At 37.2% G+C, this 11702-nt stretch overlaps 1 protein-coding gene across 1 annotated transcript in view; it reads left to right on the forward strand.

Annotated features, from left to right (window-relative positions):
- LOC119530596 (60S acidic ribosomal protein P1-like) overlaps positions 1-10179 on the forward strand; it is a 34411-nt gene extending 24232 nt beyond the window's left edge. The window contains exon 2 of the mRNA XM_037831517.1: positions 9808-10179. Coding sequence (XP_037687445.1) covers positions 9808-10179 — 372 coding nt within the window. The remainder of the gene's footprint in view (positions 1-9807) is intronic.
- Positions 10180-11702: the final 1523 nt, after the last annotated feature.

Below are 11702 nucleotides of genomic sequence, written 5' to 3' on the forward strand. Positions count from 1 at the left end.
ACTCACCAAAAAGGCTAACCAGGGGAGAACTGGCTTGTGGAGAACAGGTGGCTTGTGGACGCCACCTGCTGGTTAGTTAGAGAAAGTGTACTCCACAAAGCTGTAGATCTGATAAATTAGAGATAAGGACTTCAATTGGTCTACACATCCTAAAAGAACCCTATGAAGTTCAGCAAATGCCAAGAGGCCAAAAACAACAGAAAATTATAAAGCATATGAAAAAACCAGACAATATGGATAACCCAAGCCCAAGCACCCAAATCAAAAGACCAGAAGAGACACAGCACCTAGAGCAGCTACTCAAAGAACTAAAGATGAACAATGAGACCATAGTACTGGATACAAAGGAAATCAAGAAGACCCTAGAAGAGCATAAAGAAGACATTGCAAGACTAAATAAAAAAATAGATGATCTTATGGAAATTAAAGAAACTGTTGACCAAATTAAAAAGATTCTGGACACTCATAGTACAAGACTAGAGGAAGTTGAACAACGAATCAGTGACCTGGAAGATGACAGAATGGAAAATGAAAGCATAAAAGAAAGAATGGGGAAAAAAATTGAAAAAATCGAAATGGACCTCAGGGATATGATAGATAATATGAAACGTCCGAATATAAGACTCATTCGTGTTCCAGAAGGGGAAGAAAAGGGTAAAGGTCTAGGAAGAGTATTCAAAGAAATTGTTGGGGAAAACTTTCCAAATCTTCTAAACAACATAAATACACAAATCATAAATGCTCCGTGAACTCCAAATAGAATAAATCCAAATAAACCCACTCCGAGACATATTCTGATCACACTGTCAAACACAGAAGAGAAGGAGCAAGTTCTGAAAGCAGCAAGAGAAAAGCAATTCACCACATACAAAGGAAACAGCATAAGACTAAGTAGTGACTACTCAGCAGCCACCATGGAGGCGAGAAGGCAGTGGCACGATATATTTAAAATTCTGAGTGAGAAAAATTTCCAGCCAAGAATACTTTATCCAGAAAAGCTCTCCTTCAAATTTGAGGGAGAGCTTAAATTTTTCACAGACAAACAAATGCTGAGAGAATTTGCTAACAAGAGACCTGCCCTACTGGAGATACTAAAGGGAGCCCTACAGACAGAGAAACAAAGACAGGACAGAGAGACTTGGAGAAAGGTTCAGTACTAAAGAGATTCGGTATGGGTACAATAAAGGATATTAATAGAGAGAGGGGAAAAATATGACAAACATAAACCAAAGGATAAGATGGCTGATAAAAGAAATGCCTTCACGGTTATAACATTGAATGTAAATGGATTAAACTCCCCAATTAAAAGACATAGATTCGCAGAATGGATCAAAGAAAATGAACCATCAATATGTTGCATACAAGAGACTCATCTTAGACACAGGGACACAAAGAAACTGAAAGTGAAAGGATGGAAAAAAATATTTCATGCAAGCTACAGTCAAAAGAAAGCAGGTGTAGCAATATTAATCTCAGACAAACTAGACTTTAAATGCAGGGATGTTTTGAGAGACAAAGAAGGCCACTACATACTAATAAAAGGGGCAATTCAACAAGAAGAAATAACAATCGTAAATGGCTATGCACCCAATCAAGGTGCCACAAAATACATGAGAGAAACATTGGCAAAACTAAAGGAAGCAATTGATGTTTCCACAATAATTGTGGGAGACTTCAACACATCACTCTCTCCTATAGATAGATCAACCAGACAGAAGACCAATAAGGAAATTGAAAACCTAAACAATCTGATAAATGAATTAGATTTAACAGACATATACAGGACATTACATCCCAAATCACCAGGATACACATACTTTTCTAGTGCTCACGGAACTTTCTCCAGAATAGATCATATGCTGGGACATAAAACAAGCCTCAATAAATTTAAAAAGATTGAAATTATTCAAAGCACATTCTCTGACCACAGTGGAATACAATTAGAAGTCAATAACCATCAGAGACTTAGAGAATTCACAAATATCTGGAGGTTAAACAACACACTCCTAAACAATCAGTGGGTTAAAGAAGAAATAGCAAGAGAAATGGCTAAATATATAGAGACGAATGAAAATGAGAACACAACATACCAAAACCTATGGGATGCAGCAAAAGCAGTGCTAAGGGGGAAATTTATAGCACTAAACGCATATATTAAAAAGGAAGAAAGAGCCAAAATCAAAGAACTAATGGATCAACTGAACAAGCTAGAAAATGAACAGCAAACCAATCCTAAACCAAGTAGAAGAAAAGAAATAACAAGGATTAAAGCAGAAATAAATGACATAAAGAACAAAAAAACAATAGAGAGGATAAATATCACCAAAAGTTGGTTCTTTGAGAAGATCAACAAGATTGACAAGCCCCTAGCTAGACTGACAAAATCAAAAAGAGAGAAGACCCATATAAACAAAATAATGAATGAAAAAGGTGACATAACTGCAGATCCTGAAGAAATTAAAAAATTATAAGAGGATACTATGAACAACTGTATGGCAACAAACTGGATAATGTAGAAGAAATGGACAATTTCCTGGAAACATATGAACAACCTAGACTGACCAGAGAAGAAATAGAAGTCCTCAACCAACCCATCACAAGCAAAGAGATCCAATCAGTCATCAAAAATCTTCCCACAAATAAATGCCCAGGGCCAGAGGGCTTCACAGGGGAATTCTACCAAACTTTCCAGAAAGAACTGACACCAATCTTACTCAAACTCTTTCAAAACATTGAAGAAAATGGAACACTACCTAACTCATTGTATGAAGCTAACATCAATCTAATACCAAAACCAGGCAAAGATGCTACAAAAAAGGAAAACTACCGGCCAATCTCCCTAATGAATATAGATGCAAAAATCCTCAACAAAATACTTGCAAATCGAATCCAAAGACACATTAAAAAAATCATACACCATGACCAAGTGGGGTTCATTCCAGGCATGCAAGGATGGTTCAACATAAGAAAATCAATCAATGTATTACAACACATTAACAAGTCAAAAGGGAAAAATCAATTGATCATCTCAATAGATGCTGAAAAAGCATTTGACAAAATCCAACATCCCTTTTTGATCAAAACACTTCAAAAGGTAGGAATTGAAGGAAACTTCCTCAACATGATAAAGAGCATATATGAAAAACCCACAGCCAGCATAGTACTCAATGGTGAGAGACTGAAAGCCTTCCCTCTAAGATCAGGAACAAGACAAGGATGCCCGCTGTCACCACTGTTATTCAACATTGTGCTGGAAGTGCTAGCCAGGGCAATCCGGCAAGACAAAGAAATAAAAGGCATCCAAATTGGAAAAGAAGAAGTAAAACTGTCATTGTTTGCAGATGATATGATCTTATATCTAGAAAACCCTGAGAAATCAATGATACAGCTACTAGAGCTAATAAACAAATTTAGCAAAGTAGCAGGATACAAGATTAATGCACATAAGTCAGTAATGTTTCTATATGCTAGAAATGAACAAACTGAAGAGACACCCAAGAAAAAGATACCATTTTCAATAGCAACTAAAAAAATCAAGTACCTAGGAATAAACTTAACCAAAGATGTAAAAGACCTATACAAAGAAAACTACATAACTCTACTAAAAGAAATAGAAGGGGACCTTAAAAGATGGAAAAATATTCCATGTTCATGGATAGGAAGACTAAATGTCATTAAGATGTCAATTCTACCCAAACTCATCTACAGATTCAATGCAATCCCAATCAAAATTCCAACAACCTACTTTGCAGACTTGGAAAAGCTAGTTATCAAATTTATTTGGACAGGGAAGATGCCTCGAATTGCTAAAGACACTCTAAAAAAGAAAAACGAAGTGGGAGGACTTACACTCCCTGACTTTGAAGCTTATTATAAAGCCACAGTTGTGAAAACAGCATGGTACTGGCACAAAGATAGACATATAGATCAATGGAATCGAATTGAGAATTCGGAGATAGGCCCTCAGATCTATGGCCGACTGATCTTTGATAAGGCCCCCAAAGTCAATGAACTGAGTCATAATGGTCTTTTCAATAAATGGGGCTGGGAGAGTTGGATATCCATATCCAAAAGAATGAAAGAGGACCCCTACCTCACACCCTACACAAAAATTAACTCAAAATGGACCAAAGATCGCAATATAAAAGAAAGTACCATAAAACTCCTAGAAGATAATGTAGGAAAACATCTTCAAGACCTTGTATTAGGCGGACACTTCCTAGACTTTACACCCATAGCACAAGCAACAAAAGAAAAAACAGATAAATGGGAACTCCTCAAGCTTAGAAGTTTCTGCACCTCAAAGGAATTTCTCAAAAAGGTAAAGAGGCAGCCAACTCAATGGGAAAAAATTTTTGGAAACCATGTATCTGACAAAAGACTGATATCTTGCATATATAAAGAAATCCTACAACTCAATGACAATAGTACAGACAGCCCAATTATAAAATGGGCAAAAGATATGAAAAGACAGTTCTCTGAAGGGGAAATACAAATGGCCAAGAAACACATGAAAAAATGTTCAGCTTCACTAGCTATTAGAGAGATGCAAATTAAGACCACAATGAGATACCATCTCACACCGATTAGAATGGCTGCCATTAAACAAACAGGAAACTACAAATGCTGGAGGGGATGTGGAGAAATTGGAAGTCTTATTCATTGTTGGTGGGACTGTATAATGGTTCAGCCACTCTGGAAGTCAGTCTGGCAGTTCCTTAGAAAACTAGATATAGAGTTACCATTCGATCCAGCGATTGCACTTCTCGGTATATACCCGGAAGTTCGGAAAGCAGTGACACGAACAGATATCTGCACACCAATGTTCATAGCAGCATTATTCACAATTGCCAATAGATGGAAACAACCCAAATGTCCTTCAACAGATGAGTGGATAAATAAAATGTGGTATATACACACGATGGAATACTACGCGGCAGTAAGAAGGAATGATCTCGTGAAACATATGACAACATGGATGAACCTTGAAGACATAATGCTGAGCGAAATAAGCCAGGCACAAAAAGAGAAATATTATATGCTACCACTAATGTGAACTTTGAAAAATGTAAAACAAATGGTTTATAATGTAGAATGTAGGGGAACTAGCAATAGAGAGCAATTAAGGAAGGGGGAACAATAATCCAAGGAGAACAGATAAGCTATTTAATGTTCTGGGGATGCCCAGGAATGACTATGGTCTGTTAATTTCTGATGGATATAGTAGGAAGAAGTTCACAGAAATGTTGCTATATTAGATAACTTTCTTGGGGTAAAGTAGGAACATGTTGGAAGTTAAGCAGTTATCTTAGGTTAGTTGTCTTTTTCTTACTCCCTTGTTATGGTCTCTTTGAAATGTTCTTTTATTGTATGTTTGTTTTCTTTTTAACTTTTTTTTTCATACAGTTGATTTGAAAAAAGAAGGGAAAGTTAAAAAAAAAAAAAAAAAAAGAAAAGAAAAAAGACAAACAAGGAAAAAAAAAAAAAAAGATGTAGTGCCCCCTTGAGGAGCCTGTGGAGAATGCAGGGGTATTCGCCTACCCCACCTCCATGGTTGCTAACATGACCACAGACATAGGGGACTGGTGGTTTGATGGGTTGAGCCCTCTACCATAAGTTTTACCCTTGGGAAGACGGTTGCTGCAAAGGAGAGGCTAGGCCTCCCTGTATTTGTGCCTAAGAGTCTCCTCCTGAATGCCTCTTTGTTGCTCAGATGTGGCCCTCTCTCTCTGGCTAAGCCAACTTGAAAGGTGAAATCACTGCCCTCCCCCCTACGTGGGATCAGACACCCAGGGAAGTGAATCTCCCTGGCAACGTGGAATATGACTCCCAGGGAGGAATGTAGACCTGGCACCGTGGGACGGAGAACATCTTCTTGACCAAAAGGGGGATGTGAAAGGAAATGAAATAAGCTTCAGTGGCAGAGAGATTCCAAAAGGAGCCGAGAGGTCACTCTGGTGGGCACTCTTATGCACACTTTAGACAACCCTTTTTAGGTTCTAAAGAATTGGGGTAGCTGGTGGTGGATACCTGAAACTATCAAACTACAACCCAGAACCCATGAATCTCGAAGACAGTTGTATAAAAATGTAGCTTATGAGGGGTGACAATGGGATTGGGAAAGCCATAAGGACCAAACACCACTTTGTCTAGTTTATGGATGGATGTGTAGAAAAGTAGGGGAGGGAAACAGACAGACAAAGGTACCCAGTGTTCTTTTTTACTTCAATTGCTCTTTTTCACTCTAATTATTATTCTTGTTATTTTTGTGTGTGTGCTAATGAAGGTGTCAGGGATTGATTTAGGTGATGAATGTACAACTATGTAATGGTACTGTAAACAATCGAAAGTACAATTTGTTTTGTATGACTGCGTGGTATGTGAATATATCTCAATAAAATGATGATTTAAAAAAAAAAAAAAAAAAAAAAAAAAAAGAAGGGAAAGTTAAAAAAGAAAAAAGAAAAACAAGGAAAAAAAGATGTAGTGCCCCCTTGAGGAGCCTGTGGAGAATGCAGGGGTATTGGGCTACCCCACCTCGATGGTTGCTAACGTGACCACAGACATAGGGGACTGGTGGTTTGATGGGTTGAGCCCTCTACCATAGGTTTTACCCTTGGGAAGACGGTTGCTGCAAAGGAGAGGCTAGGCCTCCCTATGTTTGTGCCTAAGAGCCTCCTCCCGAATGCCTCTTTGTTGCTCAGATGTGGCCCTCTCTCTCTGGCTAAGCCAACTTGAAAGGTGAAATCACTGCCCTCCCCCCTACGTGGGATCGGACACCCAGGGATCTCCCTGGCAACGTGGAATATGACTCCTGGGGAGGAATGTAGACCTGGCATTGTGGGACGGAGAACATCTTCTTGACCAAAAGGGAGATGTGAAAGGAAATGAAATAAGCTTCAGTGGCAGAGAGATTCCAAAAGGAGCCGAGAGGTCACTCTGGTGGGCACTCTTATGCACACTGTAGACAACCCTTTTTAGGTTCTAAAGAATTGGGGTAGCGGGTGGTGGATACCTGAAACTATCAAACTACAACCCAGAACCCATGAATCTCGAAGACAGTTGTATAAAAATGTAGCTTATGAGGGGTGTCAATGGGATTGGGAAAGCCATAAGGACCACACTCCACTTTGTCTAGTTTATGGATGGATGAGTAGAAAAATAGGGGAAGGAAACAAACAGACAAAGGTACCCAGTGTTCTTTTTTACTTCAATTGCTCTTTTTCACTCTAATTATTATTCTTGTTATTTTTGTGTGTGTGCTAATGAAGGTGTCAGAGATTGATTTAGGTGATGAATGTAGCTATATAATGGTACTGTGAACAATCGAATGTACGATTTGTTTTGTATGACTGCGTGGTATGTGAATATATCTCAATAAAATGAAGATAAAAAAAAAAACAGAAACAAAAAAAACAAAAAAAAAAAAAAAACAGAGCCCCAAAATAAATGAAGCAAATACTGACAGATATGATGGGAGAAACAGATGGTTCTACATTAATAGCAGAATATTTTAATATACATTTTCAATAATGGAACATCCAGAGAGAAGATCAATAAGGAAATAAAAGACTTGAAAGATACTCTAAACCAACTAGACCTAACATTCATATATAGAACACTTCACCCAGCAACAACAGAATACACATTTTTCTTGAGTGCATATGGCTCATTCTCCACAGTATACCATTATCTTGGGTTATAAAACAAATTTCAATAAATTCCAAAATGATATCATACCATGTATTATCTCCAACCACAAAGAAATGAAGCTAGAATTCAATAACAGAGGGAGAAACAGAAAATTCACCAATATGTGGAAATTAAACGACATACTTCTAAACAACCAATGGGTTAAAGGGGAAGTCACAGAAGAAATGAGAAAATACCTTGAGGTGAATGAAAATGAAAATACAATATACCAAAATTTGTGGGATACAGCATAGGCAATGCTGATAGAAAAATTTAAAGTTCTAAATGCTGACATTAAAAAAAGAAGAAAGACTTCAAATCAGGGACTTAACTTCAAAACTGGAAGAACTGGGTGAAGAAGAACAATCTAAATGCAAAGCAAGCAGAAGGAAGGAAATTACAAAGATTAGAGTGGAGAAAATGAAATACAGAATTAAAAAAAAAACAATAGAATCAACAAAGGCAAAAAGTTGGTTTTTTGAAAAGATCAGTAAAATTGACAAACCATTAGCTAGACTGACCAAAAAAAGAGAGGACACTGACTAATCAGAGATGAAAAGGGGGACACTGCTACAGATCCCACTGAAATAAAAACAGTAAAAATATACTATGAACAACTGTGTGCCAACAAATTAGATAAACTAGATGAAATGGACAAATTCCTAGAGGCACGCAAACTACCTATATTGACTCAAGAAGAAATAAAAGAGATCAACAAACCAATTCCTAGTAAAGAGATTGAATCAGTAATAAAAACCCTCCCTAAAAAGAAAAGCCCAGGACCAGATGCCTTCACAGGTGAATTCTACCAAACATTCCAAGAAGATTTAACAGCAATATTACTCAAACTCTAGCAAAAAATTGAAAAGGAGAGAACACTCCTTAATTTATTCTGAGACCAACATTACCCTCATACCAAAATCAGATAAAACATATCACAAGAAAAGAAAATAACAAACCAGCATCTCTTATGAATATAGATGCAAAAATCCTCTGTAAAATACTAGCAAGCCAAATCCAACAGCACAGTTAAAGAAGTATACACTATAAACAAGTGGGATTTAGCCCACATATGCAAGGTTAGTTTAATATAAGAAAATCAATTTATGTAACATACCACATAACAGAACAATAGGGGGGAAATAATCATCTCAAAGGACAGAGAAAAGGCTTTTGACAAAATCCAGCAGCACTTCTTAATAAAAACACTTTAAAAACTAAGAATAGAAGGATATCCTCAATATCCTTCATATATCAAGGATATATGATAAAGAGCATATATAAAAAACCCACAGCTGACATCATATTTGATGGTGAAAGACTAAAAGCTTTTTGTCTAAGATCAGGAACAAACCAAAGATGTATACTGTCACAACTGTTATTTAACACTGTAATGGAAGTACTAGCCAGAGCAATTTGGGAAGAAAAAGAAATAAAAGGAATCCAAATTGGAAAGGAAGAAGCAACCTTTCCCTATTTGCAGGTGACATGGTTCTACATGCACAAAATCCTGAAAAATCTCCTAGAGTTAATAAATGAATTCAGCCAAGTATGGATGAGGGTACAAGATCCACATCCAGAATTCTACAGTGTTTTTATGCGCTAATAATGAACAATCAGAAGAAGAAATCAGGAAACAAAATCCACTTATAACAGCAACTGAAACAATGAAATATTTAGGAATAAATGTAACCAAGAATGAAAAGGATATGTACACAGAAAACTACAAATCATTGCTAAAAGAAATCAAAGAAGACCTAAACAAATGGAAGGACATTCTGTGTTCATGGATTAGAGAACTAAATATTGTTAAGTTGCCAATTCTATCCAAAGCAATTTACTGATTCAACACAATCCCAATCAAAATTCCAACAGCATTCTTTGCAGGAATGGAAAAGTCAGTCATCAAATTTACGTGGAATGGTAAGGGGCCTTGAATAGCCAAAGACATCTTGAACAAAGAAGAACAAAGTTGGAGGACTCACATTTTGTGATCTTAAAACTTATTACAGCCTCTCCTCAGCTGCTGCCAAGGTGCTCCGATCTTCCGAGAAAGGTAAGTCCACGTTGGGTGAGACACTCACTTCATCCAGTGACTAGCACCCTGCCTGGCAGCTGCCTGCCCAACACTCACCATCACCATGGCCTCTGTCTCCTGAGCTTGCCTGCATCTACTTGGCACTCATATTCCATGACATTGAAGTCACCATCACAGAGGATAAGATCAATGCCCTCCATAAAGCAGCTGGTGTAAATGCTGAACCTTTCTGGCCTGGCTTCCTTGCAAAGGCCCTGGCGAACGTCAACATCAGGATCCTCATCTGCAATGTAGAGGCTGGTGGACCTACACCAGCAGCAGGTGCTGCACCAGCAGGAAATCCTACTTTCTCTACCACTGCTGCTCCAGCTGAGGAGAAGAAAGTAGAAGTAAAGAAAGAAGAATCTGAGGAAGCTGATGATTACATGGGCTTTGGTCTTTTTTACTAACCTCCTTTTGTAACATGTTCAATAAAAAGCTGAACACTTTGCTAAAAACAACAACAACAAAAACAAAAAAACTCTTTACAAAGCCACAGTAATCAAAACAGCATGGTACCAGGACAAGGACAGACATATAGACCAATAGAACCAAATTGAGAGTTCAGAAACCCACCCCCATATTTATGGTCTACTGATTTTTGACAAGGGAGCAAAACCACTCAATTGGGAAAGAATAGTCTTTTCAACAAATGTTGCTGGGAAAACTGGAAATCCATACACAAAAGAATGAAGGTGGACCTCTACCTCATACCATACACAAAAATCAACTCAAAATGGATCAAAGACCTAAATATAATAGCCAGAACTATAAAACTCCTGGAAGAAAATGTAGGAAAGCATCTTCAAGACCTTGTGTTAGGCATTGGTTTCTTAGACTTTATGTCCAAAGCACAAGCAATGAAAAGAAAATAGATAAATGGGGACTCATCAAACTTAAAAACTTTTGTGAATCAAAGAAGTTTATCTTGGATGTAAAATTATAACCTACAAAATGAGAGAAAATATTTGGAGACCACATATCTGATAAGGGCTTAATGTCCAGAATTTATAAAGAAATACTTCAACTCAACAATAAAAGGTAACTCAATTTAAAAATGGGCAAAAAACTTGAATAGACATTTCTCCAAAGAAGATATATAAATGGCCAAAAAGCACCTGTAAACATGTTCAACATCATTAACTACTAGGGAAATGCTAATCAAAATCATGATGAAATACATTGTCATGCCCCTAGAATGGGTACTATTTAAAAATATGACAAATTACAGGTGTTGGAGAGGATGTGGAGAAATAGGAACACTTATTCATTGTTGCTGAGAATGTTAGATGGTAAAGCCACTGTGGAAGCCAGTTTGTCAGTTCTTCAGAAAGTTATGTATAGAATTACCATATGACTGGAAATTCTGCTTCTAGGTATATATCCAAAAGAATTAAAAGCAGGCACTCTGGTGTTCATAGTGGCATTATCCACAATTGCCAAAAGATGGAAGCAGTGCAAGTGTCCATCAACTGATGAATGGATAAATAAAATGTGTTATATACACACAATGGTATACTATTCAGCCATTCTGATACATGAGACAACATAGATGAACCCTAAAGACAACATGTTGAGTGAAATAAGCCAGACACAATAGGACAAATATTGTATGATCTCACCAACATGAAATAATTAGGATACGCAAACTCGTAGAGTCTGAATCTAAAATGTAGGTTACCAGGGAATGGAGTAGGAATAGGGAATGGGATATTAATGCTTAAAATTAACAGAGTTTCTTTTTGGGACTATGGAAAAATTTTGGTAAGGGATAGTGGTGCTGGTAGCACAACATTGTGAATGCAATTAGCGGCACCAAATTATATGCTTGTATGCAGTTAAAAGGGGAAATTTTAGATTGTGTTTATGTTACTAGAATTAAAAAAAAATTTATCTCCATGGAACTGCACAACACAGTGAACCCTAAGCTTAC

Source organism: Choloepus didactylus, chromosome 3 (assembly GCF_015220235.1).
Source record: "Choloepus didactylus isolate mChoDid1 chromosome 3, mChoDid1.pri, whole genome shotgun sequence".
In the NCBI taxonomy this organism is placed as follows: Eukaryota; Metazoa; Chordata; class Mammalia; order Pilosa; family Megalonychidae; genus Choloepus; species Choloepus didactylus.